This window comes from Balaenoptera acutorostrata, chromosome 2 (genome assembly GCF_949987535.1).
Source record: "Balaenoptera acutorostrata chromosome 2, mBalAcu1.1, whole genome shotgun sequence".
NCBI classification, from domain to species: domain Eukaryota; kingdom Metazoa; phylum Chordata; class Mammalia; order Artiodactyla; family Balaenopteridae; genus Balaenoptera; species Balaenoptera acutorostrata.
In genome coordinates this window covers 8,392,459-8,419,908 of record NC_080065.1, presented here as the reverse complement: position 1 = coordinate 8,419,908, position 27,450 = coordinate 8,392,459, and the positions used below count along the sequence as shown (strand labels likewise).

The 27,450-nt window shown below is 47.0% G+C and overlaps 1 protein-coding gene across 2 annotated transcripts; it reads right to left on the bottom strand.

Annotated features, from left to right (window-relative positions):
• SRD5A1 (steroid 5 alpha-reductase 1) lies at nucleotides 1-27,364 on the bottom strand. Of its 2 annotated transcripts, none has more exons than XR_009007102.1 (5): nucleotides 26,864-27,364; nucleotides 13,671-13,837; nucleotides 10,263-10,364; nucleotides 8,341-8,555; nucleotides 1-1,931 (listed from the first exon to the last, which is right to left on the bottom strand). XR_009007102.1 is itself a non-coding variant. In XM_007191644.2 (5 exons), exons 1-5 carry the CDS (start codon nucleotides 27,142-27,144, stop codon nucleotides 1,865-1,867), a joined length of 768 nt encoding a protein of 255 aa, XP_007191706.2. In that variant the 5' UTR covers nucleotides 27,145-27,362; the 3' UTR covers nucleotides 1-1,864. The 2 variants fall into 2 exon arrangements, 1 of the variants encoding a protein (XP_007191706.2); XM_007191644.2 differs by having other exon boundaries at nucleotides 8,405-8,555; nucleotides 26,864-27,362.
• Nucleotides 27,365-27,450: the final 86 nt, after the last annotated feature.

Sequence of the window (27,450 nt, the reverse complement as noted above, 5' to 3'; positions counted from 1 at the left end):
GAACTTTTACCAGTGATTTTATTAATCTCCTTAATTATTGTAACTAACACAATAACAAACTGTCATAATTTGCCAGTTACAGTTTTTAGCAAAGGGAAGACAGGCAGACAAGATAGAACAAGATTTCGTGCTGTCAATCATCCACCCAGCGCATGACAGTGAAGTAGCACCATGCCTCAAATCCCCACTTAACCCATACTTTTGGTCACTCAAATAAAAAAGAAGCACCAACAGAAGTAAAAATCACAGTGAGCATCTCTAGCTCTCAGACAAGCATCTTTCTGGCCAGGTACACCTTCCAGAGCCCAGAGGCCCAAATCAGTCAAGACTCGCTCAGATTTTTGAGTTTTCTGGAGGAGATCCTAAATATTTATTGTTTTATGGTTTCAAGTAATTATTCAGTCAGAAAAAGGGCCAAAGCTTATTTGATCATAGAATTTCCCCACAAAAGCATTCAATTTTTAGTTAAAAATGAAGCCCAACCACATCAGGAAAAGTTTTCCGTGTAATTCTAAAACACTAAGGGACTCTAAAAACCACTAACACCAAGAACAGTTTCTACATGAAACCTCATGGGGAGGGAGACCCTGGTTGGGAAGGTGAGCCAGGAGAAGTGGGGAGGGAGCGGATGGGGTGCCCAGGGGCCCGGGGTGCAGGGGCAGGAGGGCCTGCTCCCTGCCCAAAGGTGGCAGTCGGTCAGAGAACATACAGGACGCAACGTCAGGCGTGTCCCGGAGGCCTCTGCCACCCAGCATCGTTAGCGATCATAAGTGCACACGGACTCTCTCCACTTACACCTTCCTCGGCTACCACCCCTGCAAATGCGGGAACAATAGAGGTAGTGCTGCTCCAGGTGAGGAGGGGTCTGTACCATGTGTTCATTGGATTTTCACAGAGGGGGCAAGAGACTCAGTAGGTAGCCTTCCAGTGGGGAGACTTCTTTTACATATCTGGCAATAAGTAGTACATTTTATTACTGTCATTCATCTACGTGGAGGTTTTGAGTGCATCTAAAATAAGAAATTCTGCTTCAAATTATAGTTTTGCAATATTGAGAGGTACTTAAAAAGAAAAAGTGCCTTTAAAAAATTCTAATTCTACCTAGAAGGAGGAAGAAAAATCATCCCAAGCCAGAGACTCCTAATGGCTCATGGCGAGTGACCCGAGATGGGAAGGCTGTCCCGCAGCACCTTCGTGCTCCCAGCTCAGGGCCTCCGGGAAGTAAGTCCCTTTCATGGGGGACACAGCAGCTTGCTCCTTAAGAATGCCCCCAGTGCCCTGTCCTGCCAGTGAAGTCACCTGGTGGTCCAGGCCGGAGCAGGTGCCAGAGGCCTTTTGCACTGGCCTCCGCTGGGCCTCTCCTCTCCCTACGCCCAACTTCTCCGCCTGCCCAGCACCCAACAGTGAGAGGCTGTGGTGGGTAGTCTGTGGGGACCCAAGCCTCTCCGACCTAGGGGGATGAGAGGGACATGAAGACAGAACACGCCTCCATAGGGGGAGGGGACATCACCTTTGACCTTAAACCCATTGCTGTAGGGAGTTGTGCAAGGGGTAGGGAATGTTTTGGTCCATAGAGGCAAACAAATCAGAGGAGGGTCAAGCTGCAATTACAGAGTTCCAGATCCGTGACCTGGTATGCAGCGTCATACTTCCACCTGCCATTTCAGTTTGATTAGACTGTGATTAGGTAGCTTACACATTTGCTACTGTTATTAGATAGTTTACTCATTTACACAATCCTAGAGCAAATCTTGAAAAAGGTGAAGTAGCAGAAAAATTACAGAGACATAAATTCATTTACATCATCCTGAGAGAAACATGATCGAAAAGCTTCAAGCTGAAGGTAACCCCATTGACAACGAACTTAAAACAAAAATGGAATCATAATTTTTCTGAATTTTGGATAGTCTTCAAATTTCTCATGGTACCACCTGAAATAAGACAAAAAAAATACATTAAAAAAAAGTTAATTTTCTCACTGAAACATTTAACAGTGGCTAACAAAACGGACAATATTTCTCATCATAAAGGGATACTGAGCTTTTTAAAAGTAGTAATACAAATTCTGGCATCTCAGACACATAGCTTGACTTTGTCTGTATCATGAATAAACATATCAGACTGTACAGCATGGTTCACGAAGATGTGACTCATATAATTCACCTTTATATTGGCAGGGAAAATTATAGGCATGTGATAAACACGCAGATCAGGATATTGGGGTGCTATCTTTGCAGATCCTGGGAAGCAGGCTGACTCGGGGAGGGGAGAGGAACCGAGTAGGTGTATCCTGAGTATCTCTTAGTTACCCCAAGAGTTTTCTCCAGTCCCCAGAAGAGAACTACTGCTCCAGACCCAGGGTCTGTGGCAGGGGCACGCAGCTATGTGCCAGGTGACTCTCAAACAAACCCAGGAACACGTGACACGGGTTGTTCATAATTTGGCCCTGCACTCAAACAGGTATTTTCAGTTTTGATATAAATTAAATCAACAAAGGCACACTCATTCGTTGTGGGGTAATAGCCCGTTGGGAAGGGTGGCAGCTAAGTGGATGGAGTAAAAGATTAAAAATAATTTGACAAAATGGAGAAATAGGCAGAAAAAGCCTTTCCATAAGTACAAAAGAGTGCTAAACAGACTAAAAACAATGATGGAAGATAATTAGCTATTGTAGAGAACAAACGCATGGACACCAAGGGGGGAAAATGGCGGGGGTGTGGGGGTGGGATGAATTGGCAGATTGGGATCAACATATATACGCTAATATGTATAAAATGGATAACTAATAAGAAACTGCTGTTTAAAAAAATAAATAAAATAAAATTCAAAAATTTAAAAAAATAAATTAGCTTATTTGTTAAGATGGCAGAAACATATGAAAACCACCACCTGAAAGTGAGTCCACAAAATCCTGTCGATTTTAGATCAACTCAACACTGCCATCCACAAATACAGAATTACAACCTAGCAGATGCCATGGTGCTCTCATGCGCTGTTCTGTATTCCCCAAAAGACACGTGACAAGAAACACCCACAGAAGCTGGTCACTGGACCTCAGATCAAGCAGCACCTCCCCTGACATGAGGCCACGGTAACAACGGACTTTTCCAGATCAGTGATGTGTGTGGAGACAAGAAGGGCTACGGGCAGCAGAGGCGCCAAGAATGTGTACAGTCCGCATATTTACTCACGTCAGCCTGTGCTATGGTCTGAATGTGACCCCCGCAAAGGTCATGTGAAAGACCTAACGCCCGAGGCGATGATAGCATTAGGAGGTGAGGCCTTTGGGGGGCGATGAGGTCATGAGGGTGGAGCCTCCAGGATGGAATTAGTGCCCTGATTAAAGAGGTCCCCCGGCTCTTTCTGTCCTTGATGTTACAGCGAGAAAGCAACCCAGAAAAGGGCCTTTCCCAGAACTGCCAGTCCTGGCACCCAGGTCTCCGATTTCCAGCCTCCAGAACTCTGAGAAATAAACGTTTGTTGTTTATAAGGCCCTGGGTTACGGCATGTTTGTGACAGCAGCCTGAACAGACGAAGACAGCCCGCGCGGGATCCGGGACACGGACCAGCAGTGTGGACAGCACGCTAGGAGGGCAGGAGGCGAGCCCCCGTCCTGAAACTGCCCGGGGACCCGGGACACCGGCCTCAGATGGGCGACAGCGAAGGCGGCGGCCGGAAGACAGCGAGAACAGGACAGGCGCTCCCACCCACGCCCTCGGGACGGCTCCAGGCGCTGTGCAGCCACCCAGGAAACTTGTCATTTGTGGGATCACTGAGACCGCAAACCCACCTCAAGAAAATATACTCTAAAGGACTTCCCCGGTGGTCCAGTGGTTAGGACTCTGTGCTTCCACTGCAGGGGGCATGGGTTTGATCCCTGGTCAGGGAACTAATAAGATCCCACATGCCACGCGGCCAAAAAGCAAAAAGTACTTTAAGGTTTATAAGTATGTGTGTATGTATAGATACTTTTAAAAGGACAAGCAGCATATTTCTATTACTTTTCTCATTCATTTTTCTACCCCTAGAATCAAAGCTTATGTGACACTGACCAGGGCTGGATACCAATTTTTTGTCTTGATTTTATTACTGTGGAGACTGAACTAACATCTCATTGCCTTTCTGTTGAATGCAAAATAACCCTTAACCGTTTGTGTGTTTCTGGCTCAGAAACAGCTTTGTGTTTGTGAACACAGGGATGGGTCACTGACAGTTGAGTAAACACTTTCCAAGCATTCACAAATCACGGTTATGCACCCAAGTCTCATGAAATAGGCTGTGACAAGACGGCAGCATGTCATATTCGTGTGGGTCTTTTTAAAAAAATCATTGTGTCATCAACCAGTGTCTTGAAGACGCATTGAGTTCATTTTTAAAAATGACATTAAAGTTAACAAATAGATAAGCATGCAATAATTTATTTCCACGGAGTCTGCCCTCAAAGACTGCCCTTGAGGCCGGCCCCAACCTCCAGTGCCCGGGTGTGAACAAGCACACGTCTGAGTTCATTCTCGCACAGCTGTGAAATCATGTGCCGCCACGCTCCAGCTCCATCCAACAAGCATGGCGGCTGGAGGCTGGCAGGGAAGAAAACGGTGAGAAAACGTGCCCCCCTTAACCATTCCTTGAAATTTGGCCCTCAGACCTGAATATCGGTTAGAACAGGTGACCCTAAGCTTCTGATCTACAGATCTAATTATCAATATAACAATCATTTATGGATTTAAATACTTCACGTCTAGTTGTTACAGAAAGAAGTTCATTGTAATAAAATATTGCTTTAAGAACACTGTCAGTAAGTCAAATATAGTGCAAGGACCAGTCCTAGGGATTGTTTCCCTTTGGAAGCAATTTATCTGATGGTTTCATTAGTTGGGTTGACTGGATTTAAAAAAAAAAAAAAAAAAAAGATAGGCTTTATTTTGTCCTCAGCTTGTAAATCTAACATTTCTGAACATACTTCCACTAAACCGAATTAATTGTTCAGCAATTAACATTGCTTTCACACTGACATCAATTTAAACAGCAAATGAATGAAAAGGAGCCCTTTCAACCCGTGAATCTGCAAAGAACACCTCTGGGTTTTCCTTACAGAGACTTTCATTTGGAAAATAGGATTACTGTCTATTTCTATCTGTGTCACACTGCAGTGTTGAGAGGGATTTTCCTGTGCCCTGTTTTCATTTAAGAAAACATCTTTATGACTGACCTGGTGTGCTCTTGTTCAATCGTCCTCTGTTCCACGCTCTTAAAATGTCAGGATTATCTCTTCTGGTTTTATTATTAGAAACCAACCAATATTCACTTTTTAATATGTAATATAACAAATGGACAGGAATAGCATCTCCCCCGTGGCCATGAGAAAGTGGTCTTAGGCCCCTGCACTGGGCTGTGTGGGGTAGGTGCTGGTGCTGAGGTGGGGGAGGAGGAGGAGGGGGAGGGGAAGGGGGAAGGGGAGGAGGAGTAGGGGGAGGGGAAGAGGGAGGGGGAGGAGGGGGGAGGGGAAGAGGGAGGGGAGGAGGGGGAGGGGAAGAGGGAGGGGGAGGAGGAGGAGGGGGAGGAGAAAAGGGAGGGGGAGGAGAAAGAGGGGGAGGGGAAGAGGGAGGGGGAGGAGAAAGGGGGAGGGAGAGAGGGAAGGGGGAGGGAAGGAGAGGGGGAGAGGGGAAGGGGAGAAGGGGGAGGGGGAGGGAGATGGGGAAACGAAGGGGAGGGGGAGGGGAAGGAAGAGGCGGAGGAAAGGAAGGTGGAGGAGGGGGAGGGAGGGAAGGAGGAGGGGAAGGGATGGGGGGAAAGATAGCTGGCAGTTGTTGTCACTGCTGTTACATGAATCTAGTTTTGCTTTATTCATTTTCTAGGACGTTGTTAGATACTTTTAGTCTAAAGTGATAATAACATATTATTTCAGCCAGGCCTGCTGAGAGTATGAATCGTTCTGGTTCTGAGAAAAGTGCTTCATAGGCATGAGATCTGGGGAAATCATCTAGCAGAGGAGAAAACTGAGGAGCTCAGACTCACTGCCTTTGCTTACGGCCCCATGGACTGTAAATCCTGGAAGGGCTGGGGTGTTGGTTTCTCAGGGCTGCTATAACAAAGAGCCACAAACCCGAGGCTTGAAACAACAGCATTTATGCCTGGCGGCCAGAAGCCTGCAGTCCGGGTGAGGTAGGGCCACTGCCCCCTCCCAGCCTCCAGGGGAGGGTCCTTCTGAGACAGGAGGGAAGGGGGCAGGGCACAACCCTTGAAAGAATGACACAGCCCGAGGACATGACATAAACTGATTAGAACCCAATGGATCCAAGCTGGCGGACAAGTCGACTTTTTCCACTAGACCTTGAGCCTCAGTATCAGCAAGCTCACAGTTAGCACGCTAAGTGACACACCCACAGGCGCCATGACAGTTCCAAGACCGACCATAAGGATCACAAAGTGGGCCGTGGCCCAGTTCCTGGAAATCCCCGCCCCTTCCTAAAATAGCTGAAATACTCCTCCCACTCATTAGCCTATGAAATTACCGGCTCCTATAAAAACTGACAACCCCATACCCTGGTGCCTTCCTCACCTTCTGAGATGGCCCACACTCTCTCTACGGAGTGTGTTTCTCTCTAAATAAATCCACTTCTTACCTATCACTTTGTCTCTCACTGAATTCTTTCTGCGATGAGACATCAAGAACCTGAGCTTCATTTCAGTCCTGAAAGCAGGTGTGTGACCTCAGTTGGAAGACTGTGGGCTTTGGCCGGGTTCAAGTCCTAATCTGGGTTTCGGCTGGGTTTGAGTCCCGGCACGTGGGTTTAAGGCCCAGTCTGAGGTGCACGGTTTCACTTGCAGCCTTTCCCAGCTTCCGGCAGCCTCTGGGGTGCTTGGCTTGTGGCCCCATCACCGCCACGCTCTCGGCCTTCGGCTTCCCTCTGTGTCTGTCTGCACGCAGCCGTTGCTTCTTTTGCGTGCATGTCTCTGTCCAAGTGTCTCCTCTTCATAAGGACACCAGTCCTGCTGGACTAGGGCCTGACTCCGGGGCGACCTCATCTGAATTAAGCCCGTCTACACGGACTCTGTTCCTGGGGTTAGGACTCAATCCAACCCCAGACGGCGAATCATTCCTGAACGTTTGTGCCACTTTTGACCCTTTCCTGAGCCCTCGCTGGTATGGGCTTCCTTCCCACCCCTGTCTTCGCAGCAGCTCCGGCATATACACGGGTCCTGGCCCTGTGGCCCTGCTCCCCTCACTGGCAGGAGGGAAGATCACCAGCTCACCAGCGCAGGGGGCACTTCAAAGAAAATGCTGCTCTCAGGATCTCAATAACTCTCACGCTTTTGCTGTAATGTCTTCAACTATTAGCTACACAGATATTTTTAGCTCTTCCTCATTACCTCCAATAATAATCCTCTGCATCTTTAAATACATGGTGAGCCCGGGAAATAAACCCAGGACTTCTGACTCTAAGAAGTCTGTGTTTCCCACTGCACCGTGATATCATCTATTCTTCTGCTGGCCTTCCAGCTCTGTCCTGTTCCCCAAAGAGATGGCAAAGTCTGTGAAGCAGGACAATGACATACATTTTTGGATGCCTCTGTGTCAGCAGCCCTGGAGATTAGGATGGAATGTTTCTGAGTGAATGAGGCCAGGGAAGCAGAGCAGCGTCCTCTCGAGCTCAGAGGACACGAGCTGTCCATGTGCGCACTGGGGAGCCAGCCACGCCAAACTTCCAGCATTGCTGCGGCATCAGGGGACTGTCCCGATGCTCAGATGGTCTGCGAGCCCTCCAGTCTCAGCGAGACGTGACTTCCACCCTGTCTGAGCCTGAGCCTCAGTTTCCCCACCTGTTAGATGGGGAAGATGCCCCCCGAGCTCGCTTCAGCTTTAACATACTTTGTTTTCTACATTGTTGGTCAAGTGGATCACAGACCCTTTTGGGGATCCGATAAAGGCCCCACACTCTGGAAAACAACGTGACTTCGGGGTGCGGTATCCCAGGAGTCCATCAGGGACCCTGCACAGTGGGGTGCCCTTGTGGGAAGGGGCTCTGCAAGGGCCAGACGCTGATGCCTCCAACTGCAGCCGCCCGAGGGTCTGCTGCCCAGCCAGCGTCCCCTGCGGTCATCGGCGAGTCCACGTCAGACCCTGAATCCCCCTGCCTGACATTCCACTTGACCACCGAGCCCAGCAGCAGACATTCAAAGAGGCTCAGCGCAGGGCGGAGCAAATGACGTGGCCGACGCGTATCTGACGACTACACCTGGGCTATTCTTCAGACGTCTGCGTGGTTCTGTGCTCGTTTAGCTAAAGCCTGGTCTAAACTGGGGTTTGGCAAATTGATATGAACATTTCAAAAATCTAACCTGCAGATTGCTCTACCAAGGTCGGAGGACAAATTAGAAACGCCAAAAGTGTTTTCAAACGTACTGGTGGTGCTGCTGAGCCCTGGTGAGCAGGACACAGAAGGTGAACACAGCAAAGGCCCAGCCTTGGATGGACCAGCTGGCGAGGGCGTAGCCGCACCACTCGACGACCTCTCCGAAGTAGTTGGCTGCAGTGATGTATTCAAACAAGCCCCCTAGAAGAAAACAGAGACCCAGCAGTGCGTTCACTATGAAACAGTGCCTAATGAAATCCTGACTTGAGAGATACCAGCAGATACTTCCTCGAAGAACATACAAATCAACTCTGGGGAAATACAACCTTTACAGAATTTTCATCAATGAGACACATCTAACGTGACCGGTTTTACCATTTCATATCACAGCTTCTGGTAGTAAGTACATGCCTGTATCAATACCTATCTGTTTGTCTGACTATAAAATGCTATGGTTTTAACGCACTTCAGTATATCACTTCACTGGTTAATGAATCAAGCTGACAAAACTTAAACAAGGATGGGGAACACAGACTAACAGTTAATGAACCAACTTGATAAAATGGACCTATAGGGACCCCTAGACAAAGGGTTGAAGAAAGTACAAATTTTCAAGGACAGACTCATTCATTCACTCCTCAAATCTTCACAGATTCATCAAGTCTACATGACAGGCCAGACCCTTCTCGAAGCACGTGGGGTGTTGTGTGGACCAGACCCCTCCCCCAACATCTGGGCCATTACACCCCAGGGATGGGGGGGGACCCAAGGGGCAGAGCAGGGCATGGGGGCCTGGGAGTCACCGGCCGGAGAGCAGAGCTGCACACTCCAAGGGTAACCCCAGGGCCACAGTTTAAGTCATTTGAGGTTTACAGGGTTTTTTGGTCATTTGTTCTGCTGTTATTCCTGTATGGTTTCCAGGAAGATAAAGTGAAGGACACCAAACTAAGTGCTGCTGTGTGCTTCTCACTTTCGCTCTAGTTTTAGTTTTACCTACTGATTTTTAAAGAAAATTTTCAGAAGCTCTACTATTTTCCAGCTTGTATCCATTTTGTCCTTTTTAGAGTATATTGCTCCTTTGCTCATAATTTCAATCCCTTTTTTATTTTTTAAATATTTAAGTATTCACTTTACAACTTGTGTCTATGAATTCTAAGATCTGAGATCGCTCATGTTCATGAAGCTCTTGTTTGTGGTGCCCTATTCCTCATGGGCTCTGCAACTTTTGACTGTGGCCCTTATTCTGTGGTGTGTGGTCTGCTGGGCTCTCGGAGGCCTGAGTTGAAGGCAGGTTCCTTGGGGATCTGGGCTTGCGTTGGCCACAGGCATGAGCGCACCATCCCCAGGAATACATGGACCCTAATTCACAGCTGGACGTTTCTCAGACCAGGCAAGTGGCACGAATTTGGGCCACAAAACCAGCATGAGGGTCAGCTAGTGGTCACAGATTAAAACAAGATACACTCTGGACTCTAGCACTCACTTAGATTTTGCCCTCTGATGATTACTTGCTTTCTTGATACCACACTGATGCATTTAAATTTTTCACCCAACATTTTAAATTGTTTTCGGAGGGAGGGTCAATCAAGGTGTCGATTCTATTCTGTGGCTAGAAATGAAGTATTGGACACCCCTTGTAGACCACAAATTCCTACTAATCTCTCTTTCCAAACACAGATATAACTAGAGCTTCCTTTTTGCTTAATAAGCGTTCAGTTAGTCAGAACTGCTTCCTCTATCATTTTAACAAAACAGTAATCAGTCACTGTTACGAACAATAATGGTGACTCACACTGAAAACCTGCAGCTAACAAATACTGCACTTTAGTTACGAGATCTGGCAAAACTAAAAGAGCAAAGCATCATTCAATAAAATTTTAGAATAAATTCCCCATTTTCGGTACATACCCTTTGGTATTTTATATCCAGTCTCCCCTGGTTTCCTGAGGTTCCTTAGGACATGATCTGAGTGGATGTTTATCAGCATGCCTAACAACCACAAGACAAAACCTAAAGAAAATAAGATATAAAGAAAATAAAATATTCAAGAGTATTATGGTTAACAAACTACAAAGTTTACAAACCCAAGCCTGAATGAAGGGTATTATTGTAGTCCTTCATATTATCATTATTGGTATAACATGTTAGCCATGACTGATAGCAAAAATCATTGTTATAATAAATATTGTGCTTTATTTAGAAAGATGACTTATAAGCACTGCTCTAGGCCTGCTAGATAAGGGCTTTGCTTTTCTAATAATACTATTCAATTATCTAATCTATTTAAAATAGCTTGACCTGATGGCCACAATCTATGTTTTTAGGATGACGGGTATGATTAGAAATTTGACTTATGACTAAGGCGCAAGGCTCTTTTCTAGGAAGAGGTATTATCATCGTCAGTGGGTCAGCCCACAAAGTTTATTTGTCCTCTCAGACACTGTCTGAAGCACGACGCCCCCTCTGGCCCCTCTGTTTGGCAGAAGAGGAGACAGGAAATCCCAGCGCGGGCTTTACCACGACTGGCTGCGTTCAGGCCCCTTGAGGGGGCGGTTCCAAGGAGCTAATCGCTGGTCCTCTTCTCTTCTTTCTCTATAACCTCATCTGAACAATTTAATGCACATCCATGGCCTCTCCCACCCCTGATTTCCTGCTCATTCATCAGTCGGTGGTCCTGGGTCTGTTCGTCCACCGCATCTCCCAACTAAATCTTCAACTGCCAGCCGCCCGGCTCTGAGTAGATATTCCACAGCGTCTGAACATTTTCTCTCCAATTCTTCAAGGGCTTCGGAGGTTTCTCGTCACTTAAAGGAGACTTATCAGTATCGTATCAATCAATTCCAACAAGAAAAGGCAAAATGTCAAAGTAGTGTTTGATAAAAGGAATAACTTGATTTCACAAAATGAGTTAATTTGATTATTCTGAGATATTTAAAAAAATGTGAAAGGCAGATGGTGCTTAATGGTGGCATTCAAGTCAATTTCAAAGAAACGTACACTTGGAGTAACATTATTAGTTATTCATCAGTTATCCCAGTGGCATTAGATAGCTTTCCACAGTTAGAACAGGGACATACAAACCATGTTTAGGTCTACAGCAAGGTTTTCAAGATTTCTTCCTATTGACTTCACTAGGCAGCTTCCTTTCTAAACAGTTTGTACCAAATTGTCTAATATGTTTTGTAAGTCACTTACTGGATCCATCAATTTATGGCTGACTCGCTACCTTCTTTGAATTTCATTATGTCACTTCTAGGTGATTTGGCCCCCAATTTGATGTTCCAGAAAGCATCACGTTCTCAAAATCCCATGCTTCCTTTATTTGTCTTCTAAGAGACAAGCTCCCTCTATTGCCTAGATTCATAGGAAAACTAATATTTGTGCTTATCTGAACTAAACATTTAATTTCATCGTTAGGGATCTTAAAATCTTTGTATAAATTCTTTTAGCTTAACCACTCTTACTTCTCTGGGAAACTTTTTGTTAGGATTTTATTACTATTGATACTTGCTTAACCTTTTCATAATAACTATTGTAAGTATAATTAATTATGTGATTTCTAAAATTATCCATGTAATTACAAAAGCTATAAACTTTATGAAATGAATATAATACCAAAAAAGTAACCCAGTTTGTTTCTCAGTTGGCATATTTCCTCATTTTCAATTACTTCTGTTCAATCATAGAGAAGTCAAGAAGTCTGTATACAATTTATTGATGTCTTAAATTTTAGACCAATTTCAAAGGCACCTGCAGATAACATGGTCTATCTATAGAGCTCCTTTAAATGACATTGAAATTCACAGACCAAAGAATTCTTTTGTTTTGTTGTTCATCAAAAGCTCAAACAATTCATCATAAAAACGATTCCCATGAGAATCTCAAATAAACATTTAAAACCTTTGAGTTTAAAAAGCATCCCCTTTCTCTGTCCCTCATTGCCCTCACTGTGGGCCAGTGTGATGTCTGGTTTAAACCACCACTCTGCTATTACTCGATTTCGATCTGAGGCCAGCTGCTTAACCATATGACGTTTCTTTCTCCCGTGAAAAGGACCTAACTTTTGCCCCTTTCTGAACCTCGGAGAGGCAGAGGCGTGGGTACAGCTCCTGGCAGATGGCCAAGCTTGTTCTGTCTCCTTCTGAGAGTTGGGGCAGAAGAAAACCAGACAGTCAGGGAGCAGATAAATCAAGACGACATTTGGGGGCAGGGTGCGAACAAAACAATTTAGTCTGGTGTTTCATGCAGGCACAGACTTGCGGAGCTAGAAAAGGCTCTTGAAAGTCTTCGCATTCGTCCCTGCTTTGATAGATGAGGAAGCAGATCCCTTGCTGTCACAGTTCTCAGGTTTGATGAGGACTCCGCCCTGGGAGCAAAATTTTAATTCACAGAAAAAAATATGACCGAGAAATGTGAAACTGCTTCGTCGACAACAAAGTACTACTCAAATGTTCGTTTTCTCTATTAGGACAAATTCATACACATGGAGAAAAAGCCAGATGAAACGTAAGGTCACTTTATTTACTTTAGGGTGAAGGGTTCTGGGGCAGTTTGAGAATTTGATGGACCAACTCAAGATTCTTAACATGCTACCTTGGGGGTAAGCTATACCTGAATGTGCTAGAATGTCTAAACGTTAGGAGGGTAAACATATAGAAGAAACTTCCTTACAGACAAGAGCTCCCCAATTACGTAGTTTTAACATCCTTGCAAATGTTTCTGATGGCTAATATTCTATCATCATTTTTGTTCAGAACTTGTAAAGTTATAATTAGAACTTGAAAATGTACATTACATTCATTGATAAAAATTTAAAAAATTTCAAAAACTTCACAAACTTCAAAGTTTAAAGTCAGTATAACCATAAAAGTCTAATTGCCTTGTTGGAAGATGACCCAGTCTGACTTTCTCTCGCTTTCCGGAAGAAACCGTGGGAGGTTTAACGACTGTTTAACGACTGTTTAACGACTGTCTCGGATTACACAGTCAATTAGTGCCCAAATGAACTCACTCCCATCCACTGCTCACTCTGCCGGAGCTGGTTGCTATTTTTAGGCTCACCTTGAGAACAGGTATTTGTGCTTTCAGTGCTTGAGTGGGCAAGGGTGACGGGTACCTGCGTCATCTGCTGCTACTGATGCGGCGCTGGGACAGCCTGACCCTCCCTTCCACCAGTGCTTGGCCCCCTGCTAGGCCATGGACCTACGCAGACTCTCTGTTCTCTCAAGAAGTGTGCGCTTTCTAACTGGACACTGCCGGAAGGTGAGCACCGAAGTTATGATTAGGAGGATGGAGCGCATCACTAAGGACACTCACCTGTTAGAAATCGGGGGTCAGTGAGCCAGCTGTCAGCATATACCGCATACTGGCTCAGGTATCTGCTCTGCAAGTAGCCATTATAGGTGCAGAACATGAATGCCAGCATAAAGGTGTACAATGGCATGGGCTTTCCTCCTCGGATGAGAAATGGGAAAATCAAGGCCCTTCGGAAAAAAGAAACAGATATATATATATTTTTTTTTTAAAAAAAGCAACAACGGGGCTTCCCTGGTGGCGCAGTGGTTGAGAATCTGCCTGCTAATGCAGGGAACACGGGTTCGAGCCCAGGTCTGGGAAGATCCCACATGCCGCGGAGCAACTAGCCCGTGAGCCACAATTACTGAGCCTGCGCGTCTGGAGCCTGTGCTCCGCAACGAGAGGCCGCGATAGTGAGAGGCCCGCGCACCGCGATGAAGAGTGGCCCCCGCTTGCCACAACTGGAGAAGGCCCTCGCACAGAAATGAAGACCCAACACAGCCATAAATAAATAAAAAATTAAAAAAAAAAAAAAAAAAAAAAGCAACAACGATAAAGAATCTAATTTCTGCAATTCTACTTTAAGTGTCTTGGGTTTTTAATCCTGCTTTTTGTACAAAAGTCATTCTTAGTAATACTTGCCCAGAGTACTACATCTGTTAAAAGCAGCATTTCTAGTTAAAGAATGAATTGTGTTTCAATAATGGACACCACTGTGCACAAACTCAGGATTCCAACTGTACAGAATGTGAAACAGACACACTGAATGAGAGAGACTGAAGGCTTCAAGACGCTCTCAAAATTCCCACCATCCTAAAACCAGTAACTCGTTCTAGTCTGAGCACTACGAGTTGGGGACCACCATCACGTTGTCCATCACCATCACAATGGCTCTCGTTCCCTGAGTGCCCATCACAGCAAGGCCTCCCAGCTACCTGCACAGGAGATAGTGTTATGCACATTTGACAGAGGACAAGATTAAGACTCAGAGTGGTTAAGTAATCTGCTGAAGGCCACAGGGCCAGAGAGTGGCTGAGTTTCAGTGTAAACCTGGGCAATTTGAAGATCATGTTCTTCGGTTATATCACGCTGGTGTAGGGGCACATTACTAAAAATTTAAAGAGGGAAAATACAAGGACAAGAAACTTGAAATGTATGAAGAAAACAGGATGCAAAATTTTATTCTGTTTGAATTTTTTCTTTAAAATCAGTGTGTAATACATTTAAAGAAGGGGCATCACTACGTAACCTACAGCCCTTAAGAGGATAATAAGAAACTATTTTCAACAACTTTATGTCAATACATTTGACAACGTGGATGAAACAGACAAAATTCTTAAAAGACAAAGGTGACCAAAACTGACCCAAGAAGAAAGTGACAACTTGAATCCCTCTGTCAGTGAAAGGAATTGTTGTACAACAGTTCTGTATCCAGATTGTGGCGACGACTACACAACTTAATCCAATCACCAAAACTGATCAAACTATAGACTTAAAATGAGTGAATTTTATTTATGTAAATTATAGCTTAAAACAAGGAAAAATGTAAACACTTATTGTTTCCATTTTGGCCATCTACTCCAGAGTAAAAACGTAACTGATTGTTAATAGTAATAGTAATAGCACGAGAATAGTACTATAATGTTGGCTATGCATCCTCAAGGGATTCTCTCCCCAACAGTCTCACTCAGCATCTTGGGAGAACTTTCACATGAATCACAAGCAGCCTTCAAGGTTCTCATCTTGTTCACGCCATTTCCCCCAAAGAAGACCTTATTCAAATTTAGGGCAAAGCATCCATTTGGTTATGACATCATCAATGAAGTAGAGATTTGCCTGGAAACTACAGTGTTGACAAGCCCCCCAAAAAGAACAGGGAATCTCAGCCATTTCTCTCTGCCTCGGGAAAACATGATTCCTATCTGGCAGACAGTTGGTACAGTGGGCTGGCACTGGGGATGCAGGTTAACTGCAAACACTCACACTGCAAGACCAGGACTTGGTCTTGATTGGGGGTAAGTGTGCGTGTCTTGGACCAGCATAGCCTCCCTTAAAAACAGGCGGGGAATCTGACATGTTGTGATTGGGCACTGTTGTCAAGGTGCCTTTCTGCCTCTCCCTGTTTCACAGCCAGGGTAGGGCCCCTTGTGTGAGACCCAGAGGAAACGGTCGATGGCAGAATACAAAATGCTTCTCACCCTGTCCCTGAGTGCCCAGACTTCAGAAGTACCAGGAGCGAGCAGCCTCATTTCCACTGTCAGCGTAGGGGATTCTCTAGCCGTGGGAAAGTAGAAAGGGGACAGTAGGGTGAGAAAGTTAGGAGAAAACTTCTCGGGGAGTTATGGTCTCAAGGAAATTTCCAGGAGGCAAATTGCAGGACTGAACTGAGAAAGTGTTAGAATTCCAAGTCTGGAGAAATACGGGAAAAAAAAGAAGAGAGAGCAGGATATAAGACTTGTGGGGGAGGCAGGGGTTGGACTTGGTTTAGAAAGATGCCTGTTAAAATGTAGAACTTGAAAATGTACATTACATTCATTGATAAAAATAAAAGACTGAAAGACGGACTGTTGACCTGAATGGAACATGCTGAGTTCAACACAGGCTAATAGAAACGCAGGGTCAGAGAGTGGAGGGAAAAACAGTAAGCTTGGAATAGGAAAAACAGGTACTAAAAAATGGTGGGAGGCAAACTTCTAGGCTAGATGTCACAAACTTCTAGATTATAGATGCATGAAGTGTTGAAGAAGCAGCTCTGAGGAAACATTCTGCAAAGGTGGTAGACGTTTCTGTACAGCAAACTTTTGATGGATTTCTCCCAATCCGGTTTCAAGTTCAGGGCTGAATTCTGAACTGGCAAACATTGGCTAGCACACTGTAAAGGTGAAACCCAAACCTCTCTTTTGTTTTGCCTTCACACATGTTTCTCATCTGTCACTAATGCTCTACGCCTGTGATATCAACGTGAGTCTGGATCAGGTGTCAGCAAACACAGCCCCTGGGACAAATCCTGTCCACCACCTGTGTTTTACAGCCTGTGAGCTAAGAATGCGTTTTACATTTTTAAATATTGGGGATGGGGGAATCAAAAGAATATTTCATGACGCGTGAAAATTACATGAAATTCAAATCTCAGGGTCCATAAATAAAGCAGTACTGGAACGTGACCATGGCCCTCTGTTTGCACGTTGTCTGCGCAGAGTTCAGTAGCTGTGACAGAACCTGTACGTGGCCATCTCATCACTTTGCACCGCTGTTTGATGTGCTCGCTGCCCATCACCGTGATGCAGTGACCCGAGTACCAAGCACAGCACTGGGCTGTGTATGACCAGTGCATACCCATCCTGTCAGAACAAGAAAAGCTGATGGCCTCTTCGTGCTTTGGAGGTACAGTGGAGTGTGGGCTATTTTGTTACTGCATCAGATGGCAAAGCATTCTTTGGGATGCAATGCCACTATAGCTGTGCCAGGAGACTATAACAGAGGTCCCCACTACCAGGCTGAGCCGTCATCACAATGTCCCCAACTCCCAGGAAAGCAACGATCAAAAAAATCAGAGAATTTAAAACAGCACCCCATGACAGAATGTCTTTACAAAAGAAATGAAAATGAGGCTACGGCCCCCCCAGGAAGCTACCAAGCATTTCATTTTGTTAGCCAAGCAAGGGAAACCATATGCCAATGGTGAGGCAGTTAATTGCAGCAGCCACAGAAACATGTCCAGGGAATATAAACTTGTACATTATTATTAGCCTTTTGGGGAGAACAGCGCTGGAGGAGTTAGGACACCAGAAGCGACGTCAGTAGTTAAAAAGCGAGGCAGAAGATGCAGCATGTGAGCATCCTTGGCTCTTGGTGTGTCCACGGAAGCAGCTGCTATTGCTGAGCTGTTTATTCTAGGGCTCAGGGCCGAGGCTGGAGTGACTGCAGGCCCAGGCTCTCTAAACAGTCTCCGTGGAACAACTAAAGGTGAGGATACTTCCAAAGAGGTTGAGGAAACACTAGTTCAGTACAGCCTAACGTGGAATCAGCTAGGATGTTATTACTCATGGTGGTAAAAATGTGTGGGACAGACACACAGATGAATTACAAATTTACAAAGCTTGTGAAAATGTAAGGTGTTTAGGGCTTCCCTGGTGGTGCAGTGGTTGAGAATCCGCCTGCCAATGCAGGGGACACGGGTTCGAGCCCTGGTCTTGGAAGATCCCACATGCCGCGGAGCAACTAGGCCCGTGAGCCACAACTACTGAGCCTGCGCGTCTGGAGCCTGTGCTCCGAAACAAGAGAGGCCGCGATAGAGAGAGGTCCGCGCACCGCGATGAAGAGTGGCCCCCGCTTGCCGCAACTAGAGAAAGCCCTCGCACAGAAACGAAGACCCAACACAGCCAAAAATAAATAAATAAATAAATAAATTAAAAAAAAAATTAAGGTGTTTAAAGCTATCTCCTATACCATCAGGTACTCGGCAAAACAAACAAACAAAATCTATTGTGTGTGACTGAATCAATAGTGTCAACAGTGCATGTGACAGTCCCTCCATGGACTTGACCACTATTTTGAGCTCAAGATAAATTTTCTCATTGAGAAAAATTGCTCTCAACCACTACTATTGAGTTTTTTTTTTTTTTAGTAAATTTATTTATTTATTTATTTTTGGCTGCGTTGGGTCTTTGTTGCTGCGCACGGGCTTCTCATTGCGGTGGCTTCTCTTGTTGCGGAGCACGGGCTCTAGAGCGCAGGCTCAGTAGTTGTGGCGCACGGGCTTAGTTGCTCCGTGGCATGTGGGATCTTCCCGGACCAGGGCTCGAACCCGTGTCCCCTGCATTGGCAGGCAGATTCTTAACCACTGTGCCACAGGGGAAGCCCACTCTTACTGAGTTTTAAAGGGTTTGGAAATTAGCTTTTGCTACAGGCTCGATTCACCTTCTTAGTGAATCCACCTAAAACTGTAGGACAAAAATCACTTAGGTGCAAACTTTACACTGTGTTAGTTATTTCAATGACAACTGACACTGTTTGAATAACATGTCATGTCAGACTGCTTTATATATTAATACTTTCCATGCTGTTAAAAATTAAAAGCAGCAGCAAGATCTACTTTCTCACATCAATGTGCAGTGGACACAATTTCTAAGCCCAGACTAGTTCTACCAGTGTTTCTAGAACCTTGGTTTCCATACTTCAAAATCCACTTAGCTGTGTAATCGAGGAGCTGCCACCTGATACTCAATCAGAAGATATTAATCTACAATGTCATGACCCACTAAAAGGCAGATATCAAGAGAGAAGAATGCAATAGAATTTCATGGGACTTCCTTGGTGGCTCAGTGGTTAAGAATCCGCCTGCCAATGCAGGGGACACGGGTTCGAGCCCTGGTCCGGGAAGATCCCACATGCCACGGAGCAACTAAGCCCGTGCGCCACAACTATTGAGCCTGCGCTCTAGAGCCCGCGAGCCACAACTACTGAGCCTGTGTGCCACAACTACTGAAGCCCATATGCCTAGAGCCTGTGCTCCACAACAAGAGAAGCCACCGCAATGAGAAGCCCGTGCACCACAACGAAGAGTAGCCCCCGCTCGCCGCAACTAGAGAAAGCCGCACACAGCAATGAAGACCCAACGCAGCCAAAAATAAATAAATAAATAAATAAATAAATTTATATAATAAAGTTTAAAAAAATTTCATAAAAGGCTTTCAAGCTAGGGTTGTGCTAAATTAAAATCATAAACTTGTGGACTGATATGAATATTTGGCAGGACATACATGCACGAAAGGACATTTTCAAAGATAAAATGTCATCGCGGTAGGAGGTAGACACTTACAAGAGATTTTGATAAGAAGGTGCCCTAACCCTGATGTCCAATTAAGTTAAATGTTATTCCCCAACAACAACAAAAAAGAACCCCATTCTTCTCATTACACCTGTGTTACCAAAATTGCACTAAGGTATCATATTTCAAATTTTGTCAATACAACTTTTGTGAAATCTTGTTTTCTCTTTCGTTACAAATTCCTACACCATGTACCTTATTTGGGCTTTTGGCCCAGAAAGTGTAACATATGCACTACCTGGCCCTTTCCCAAAAAGTTCACAGCCCTTGGTCTAGATTAAAACAGGAGATCTAACCTAGAACCATCACTTTGATTTTCTTAGAAAACGTTTCCTGCCTGTGGCCCCGGCTGTGGATTCCCGGCAGCCGCTGCATTCCGGGGCTCACTGTGGCTTGGTGGCTGGCGGGGACTGCGCACCTGTGTCCTGTTACCTGACCAGGCAGGAGAGGTGCACTGACTTCTGCTCCTACGCATGCCCTGGGGGGAACTTGGGGAAAACAGTCATAAAGGACCTGGGGAGAGGATTTACCTCTCTTTGGTCTCCCGTGAATGCCAGTAAAGGGGCAAGGACTGGAAACAGGGCCTTATAAAGGTTGACACAGGCCTCTTCTGTTGCTCTCTGCTCTCTGCCCTTGGAGGGGACAGCAGTGACCCTGATGACCACGGGCCTGGCCATAAAACCATCGAAGTCAGAACAAGCTATCCTGAGCAATGCCACCTATGCCTGCAGACCTCCAGGACTGGCTCTGAGGACATGCCGGCTAGGGTCTCCAGGAGCCAGATGTCCAAGTGCAACAAGCCTTCCAGAGGGGAGTGCTCTGCTCCCTCTGGGCACCTTTTCGATTATTGTTCTCTTTTTGGGTTATTCCCTTTAGCTTTACATCTTTTCCTTGGAAATCCATGCAGCTGTTGTCACCAGTGTTTTCCTTTGACTTGGGCCAATTAGGAACCAGAACGGGACCAAGGAGCGGTGGCTTCTGGGCACGGCTTTCATGTGAGCCTTCATCTAGACTTTGGAGGGACAACAGCATCTCAAGGATTGCGGTGGACCCCAGCCGTTTATCAGGGTGAAGGATCCAGGCTCAGACAGTAAGGAAGGCAGGCACACCTGCTGAAGGGACACAGCACCAGTCACACGCCAGGGTCTGGGACCCAGGCCACCTTGGTTACAACAGACACTCGTCTTCCAAAGCTCTTCTCAGACGTTGCCTCACCCTCACAATCACCTACGGGAAATGAATACCACCCCTCTTTAAAATGACGGTATTAAGTCAGAGGTTGAAAATTCCTTAAAATAGAAATAATCTTTTGAGAAACTATGAAGCACTTGGACTTAAAAGCATTTTATTTAGGTACTGGGTTATAAAGCCATTTCCTCTTCTGGATACACAGTAGCCAGGTCCCAAGGAGCTAGGAAGGAATTCTGTTTCCTACATCATCAGAAGTGGATGTGGGATTGAATTTGACACTTTGTTCTTCATTGTGTTAGTTTCCTTATTTTATTTTCTTTCTGTTCCATGTAAAGAAAGAATATATACTTTCCATCAAATTGTTTTTATTACCCAGGGAAAGTTACAAAAGTTTGTGTTTGTAGGACAATCAGGAATGCAGGGAATGTTTGATGACTGGTTGAACCAAAAGCCCTGAGATGCCGGAAACTCCGTGGGGCTTTGATGCTCAGGGCGGCCTGCCATCTGTTTACTTTTTGGGTGAGTTTACATGCTTAGAAAGCATAAAAGTGCTTCTCGTAGTTCCTGATAAAAATGTTCCCAATAATTCCTAATCCTATACAACATGTTTTTTTTTTATACTTCACAACTGTTACTATTTACCCTGTTTAACAGATCAGGACCCAGAGGCTCAGAGGAATATGGTGCCCTGGGTGATGGAGAGAGACAGTAGGCTAGGAGGAGGCAGGCTCCAAGGCAACGTCCCAGGTGTGCCAGCCAACACATCGCAAGGCGGCGGCAAGAAGCCGGACCAGGCAGGGCTGGCTCTGTCCATTCACTCTGTGGCCCGTTAGTGTTTAGAAGTCGTCTTTCGTAAGCACGTCTACTAAGCCAGTATAATACTCATGTGAAGGGACAAAAGTGGGATATAAGGTTTTATGCGGGTTTATATGTGTTATCTTTACTGCTTAGGAAAAAAAGTATCAAAAACTTATTAAAGACAGGGAAGGAGATGGGAAAGACATATGCCAAAATATCGTCAGTGTTATCTCTGGGTGATGGAACTATACGTGGTTTTTATTTTCTTCCTTGAATTCCTCCACATTTTCTAAGTTTTCTACAGGAGCACGTACCTCAGTTGTAGGTTTGCATGCAATACGCACACATGTATTTTAAAACCTGGAAGCTAATACATTCAGTACAGACCTGATGAGTGAGAGGGAGAAATCTGACTTCTTGGGCTGCAGACCTGCAATTGCGTATTGGAAAAGGCTCAGAGAGAATCAGGCAAAATTAATAAAGCAAACCACAAATTTTTCCTTAAGTTTTGTCCTGAATTTTAAGGAAGGAAGAAAGTGTCCTATTAGCACCCATGAAGGAAAATGGATTACAGAAAAGAACAAAGTCCCCAGAGCTAGCCCGCATTTCTACTCTCACTGCAAAGTAGCGCCCAGAGACCCAAGCTTCTCATCCTCCCAAGCAGCTCTCATGTGGTTTCCTGAACGACTCAAGCCAGTAGGGTTAATGCCTACACGAAACCCAAGTAACTGGCAAATAACCACTGCGCCCATCTGCTGGAAAGACTCAAGTGAAAGCATTCCTTTCAAAGGTCAACATGCCGGCAACCACGTGGAATGACAATTCTTTAATCATTGAAAGTTAAGATTTCAATTTTGGGGCTCCCAGACACAAGCTCCATGACTGCTTAATTCGCATAGTGAAGCATAAGAATTCTCTCTTAAAACGTTTTCCCAATAAACTGCAATAACAACACTGCAGTTTTCTTGCAACGAGAAATAACACAATCATTCAGCAAATGATTTGACTCTGGAAATGGAAGCAGTTGGCCATCATCTCCTAGGACAGCCTATAATGTCGCCCACCCAAGTTTGGGAACACTAAGTAACCAACTTGGTGATCTGGCAGTAATTTAGGTAATGGTAGATTTAACCATTTTTAAATGTTTAAAACTGAGAGTGGTTGTTGATTTTAATATTTGCCTGTATTACTTTTTTCTCAACAATTTGACATCATTGAAATCTACAGCACTTCCTAGATTTGGATCAGTTCCCTTTGCTTTTCTTTCCTTCTGTAAAAGGCTCTTTCCCTGTAGTGACTAAACTGCAGTAAAGCTACATACTTAAATAAGCACTTTGCTCTTTCAAGGCAAGGTTACAGACACAATCAATACTTTACTTTCTGTCATTCTATACTTTGACATAAAAGTTTTCCTTCTCAAATTATTTGAATCCACAAGGCAAGGGCCAAGGATTTGGTGTGCCCTTCACCCTCTCCAGTCCTCTGCTGTGTTTTAATGTTATACATGCTTTATGACACAGTTAAAAGAGAGGCTGGGCCAGGCTCTCCCCAGACCATGAACAGGCCCCAGCAGGAGGAACGATGAACCTGAAGTAGGTGAGGTGCTTTGAGGCCTTGCAATCAAGGATGACAACAGAATCAAGATCCCACAAGGTTACAGATCTGGCTGAGCACAGACCTCGGGGTGGGTGTTTCAAAGTCTGCACACTTGGGAGGGGGCTGTTTGGCACCCTTCCTCTGTGGCCTCGGGGTGACTGGGGCCCCAGTGGTAAATAAACATCTCAGCGCTCAAGTGGGACTTTGGTTTGTAACTATTGTTAAACAGAGGAGCCGGTGAAGAAATAATCAGTGACTCACTCACTCCCCGCTGAATGGAGAGGGAAAATCTGTGACACAGGTGCCCTGGGTTCGGGTCATACTGAATCCCCGCTTGGCTAGACAGAAAGCAGCAGAACACGAGGTGAGACGGGGCTGAGGGGGCCACACCTGGGCCTCTGACAAATGCACAGCAGCTCTGAGCGGACGTGAGCACAGGCAACTGCCCATCTCCGGCATACACTTGCCTCAGGTGAGCGGGCGACAGGTCGGACACGCTCCACACACACGAAACCAAGGGCGGTGTGAGAAGATGCGGTGGTTCCCTTGGCAACTCAGAAGCCCGTGACCAACAGGAGGCGACCTCAGTGCGGACGGGATGCAAAGGCTGCCGGCCGGACAACCACGTGGTTTGCCATAGATTAAAAAAACCTCCCTACGGGGACGTCCCTGGTGGTCCAGCGGTTAAGACTCCGTGCTTCCGCTGCAGGGCGCATGGGTTCGATCCCTGGTCAGGGAACTAAGATCCCACATGCCACGCGGTGCAGCCCCAAAAAGTTAAAAAAAAAAAAAAGTTACTACAAACATGCTTCACCATCCTTGGGGGAGCTGGTCAGGGCCCTGGTGTGTTCTGGCCCACAGTTGTCCCCTCTTGCCCTCCTAGGCAGGCCTTCCCTCCCATCCCTGGCTCTTGTGCCCCAAAGATCCTGTTGATTCTCCAGAGTTTGTCCTGTACTCACTGACTCAAGAGAACCTCTGAACTCTGTACGCCCAACGATGAGTAGAATGCCAAATACATCAAACAATCCGTAGTCAATGTGTGCCGAATGAAGACCTAAAAACACACAGGCAAACACCCCTTCCCACAGACCATGGGGAGCCCCCTTCTGGCTTCAGTCCTCAAGAGGCTCAAGCTCCCCTAGGGCGGGGCCCCGCCTTCCTCCTGTGTCAGCCCACGTCCTAGCACAGGGCCTCGGCACACATCTGCCAAGTTCTGGAAGTCGCTGCCCACTCGGTCTCGTGTCTCCCACGCATGTCCCATGGTTCGAGTTTCTCCCGCCACCAGCCTGACTCAGGCTTGGATTCACCTGTCTCCCTTCTTACTGTCTGGTCTGGTCTACAGAGCCCTGACAAATGAGGGGCTGAGGAAACAGCTTCTGGGTCAAGGAGTTCAGTGGTTTGGAACAAGCGCTCCATGTGGTTTGCGCTTCTGTTCTCGTCCAAGGGCTCACCGACTTAGGTCAAATGACCGTTGAATAAATTAGTTGCTTGGGTAGAATGGAAGATGTTTATCTTTTCTATTTGGAAAAACTTAAATGCCCCCAAACCACATGGGCTACGTATATAGTAACATGAACGACTTGGGGGAAAAAAAAATAGCCCAGCAGTTTAAAAAACTACACGTGACCCGGCAAATCCTTTGGAGCAGAGTTTTTGAAGCCACTGGTCTAGAAACCGAGGAGGGGAGCGGGGTGTTAGTCCCGGCAATCGCTCATCCAACAACCTTGGGTAAAACACCTGAACTCTGTGGCTCTGTGGCCTCATCTGCACGAAAGGATCTCTTCCAGTTCTATCTGCAGAAGCGACTTCGGCCCTCTGGGAGGCTGCATCCAGTCTCCCACTAGAGAGAGCCCCGATGCAATTACACGTGACACCTTACATCAAAAAGCTTCAACTCCAGGCTTTCAGACAAAGCTCTGTAAAGTGCTCCCTTCACATCTTTCCAATGCCTTCAATGTCTTCAGAAGATTTTTTACTTGGCACTTGAAGCCGGCAGCAGCATGCACAAATGTCACGCAGAGTGTGTATGTGGATACGCCCATTTGCATGGTGATATAAAGTGGTGTTATTTGTCACCATTGAGCATTCAGATTTCCCAGAACCTCACAAGCATTTTATGGAGTGGCCTTTAGTATTTAAGGCATGCCAATCCCACTGGTGGGTAGCTGGTACCATGGCTGCGCCAATTTCATTGATGGGGCAATCTGCTGCAGAGCAGCTTAATAACTTACCTCACCAGTCACCAGGGACGTGGCTGGGGTAACACCTAGCAGTCTGACTCCAGAGCTTGCTTTTAGTTGTGACAAAAACAGACACAGATTCTGGCATATTTATGGAGAAATGTATGTAGTCATGAGAATTCTATTGATATGCAAATTGCAGTAATGCTCAATCACATTACAGAACCTCCATGGGTCTGGCAACAACTTTGCTTACTGGAATTCTCTAGGAGTGTCAGAAACAGGGCACCCAGAAAGCCTTGTGGAACACTGACTCTGCCCACTTCCAGTGCCTGCTTAAAAGCAGATGGGGACATAGCTGTGCCAGGGACTCAAGAGAGGCTTAGAGACACCCACACTTCCTTCCCGTCCCACTTTATGAAGTGGGCGTAGTGGGGTGGGACCCAAGATTACAGAGGTCAAGTAACCTGCCCATGTTCACAGAGCAGGTCAGCCCACGTCTCTAGCATGCAGGGAACGCCCTTTTTAACTCGGCAGCCTTTTGAAGTCTGAATACACATTTTCAAATTCTGATTTTAAACTTTTGTCCAGCCACTTGGTTTAGCTGTGTAAAAGCCAAAACCTAAGAGCTGGAGAAAATCCCAACTTATTACGAGACCTGAACAGTTCAGACACAGCCACTGAGCATTCTTCACAAAAACGAAACATTTGGAAGTCAGTGTAAAGACCTTATGTGTGTTTAAGGTTATTTCTTCGAAAGCCACTTCCACAGTCGCAGGGGCCCTTGCGTAATGTGGAGGTGAAAGTCTCTGAACGTGATCCATTCAAGCCCATACAGTCCGTGCATTGTAAAGGGGAAGTCACAAGGAGTTTGAGAAAACCAGGCTCCCAAGTTGCTGGTGACCATTTGGCTGGGGGAAAAGAGCTCCTCCACCCACAGCAAAGAGCCCGAAGTGGAACTAGAAAGTAGAAAGAGGATGCTGGGAGAGGGAGCAGAGGCGCAAGGAGAGGGCGCCAGGCCCTGCTGCACAGGCGGAGGGAGCCAGCCTGGGGTGGCAGGGAGGGGGCAGCGCACCGGGGGTGGCAGGGAGGGGGCAGCACACCAGGGGTGGTAGGGAGAGGGCAGCGCACCAGGGGTGGCAGGGAGAAGGCAGCGAACCAGGGGTGGCAGGGAGAGGGCAGCGCACCAGGGGTGGCAGGGAGAAGGGAGCGAACCAGGGGTGGCAGGGAGAAGGGAGCGCACCAGGGGTGGCAGGGAGTGGGCAGCGCACCAGGGGTGGCAGGGAGAAGGGAGCGCACCAGAGGTGGCAGGGAGAAGGGAGTGAACCAGGGGTGGCAGGGAGAAGGCAGCGCACCAGGGGTGGCAGGGAGAAGGGAGCGAACCAGGGGTGGCAGGGAGAAGGGAGCGAACCAGGGGTGGCAGGGAGAAGGGAGCGAACCAGGGGTGGCAGGCAGAGGGCAGCGCACCACGGGTGGCAGGCAGAAGGGAGCGAACCAGGGGTGGCAGGGAGAGGGCAGGGCACCAAGGGTGGCAGGGAGAGGGCAGGGCACCAGGGGTGGCAGGGAGAGGGCAGCGCACCAGGGGTGGCAGGGAGAGGCGCGGGGCCGCCCGCCCTCACCTTTGCGCGTAGTGGACGAGGAACATGGTCAGGAGGATGCAGTTGGGCCAGCGGTTGAGGCGCTCGGCGGGCGCGCCTGCGCACGCGAGGAGCGGCACCGCCAGCGAGGGCAGCTCCTGCACCGCCCAGGCGGCCCGCGCCGGCAGCCGAAATGCGGAGCGCGGCGACGCGTAGCGCCCGTAGGGCGAGCCCACCAGCTTCAGCAGCACGTAGCACAGGAAGCCCAGGGCGCACTCCAGGTAGGCGAGCGCGTCCAGCAGGAACCGCTCGGCCAGCTCCATTGTGGGGGACGGCAGGCGTGCTCCATGGCCCGGCAGCCGCGACGCGCCACATATAGGGCGGCGGCGGGGGCGGCGGGAGGCGCGGTTACCTGAGGTCGGGGCCCGCTGTCAAAACCCGGGGCCGGGACCCACGCCGCCCTGGCGGCCAGGAAGCAGTGGATACGCTAACCCCGCCTGTTTCACCAGTCCAGGGAGCCCGCCGCGGACTGGGTGGGAGGCGGGTCTGCCTCCCGCCCCGCCCACAAGCTAGAGCCCCGCCCACTGCGGGCCCGCTCCGCCCCCCCCGTCGCCGTGGTGCGCACGCGT

Excerpts from the sequence above, each read along its gene's own strand:
- SRD5A1 (XM_007191644.2), bottom strand. The coding sequence starts at position 27,144 with ATGGAGCTGGCCGAGCGGTTCCTGCTGGACGCGCTCGCCTACCTGGAG. Across the intron at positions 8,556-10,262 it reads TGGATATAAAATACCAAAGG|GGGGCTTGTTTGAATACATC; the intron begins GTATGTACCGAA and ends GTTTTCTTCTAG. Across the intron at positions 1,932-8,404 it reads AGGGCTCAGCAGCACCACCA|GTGGTACCATGAGAAATTTG; the intron begins GTACGTTTGAAA and ends GTCTTATTTCAG.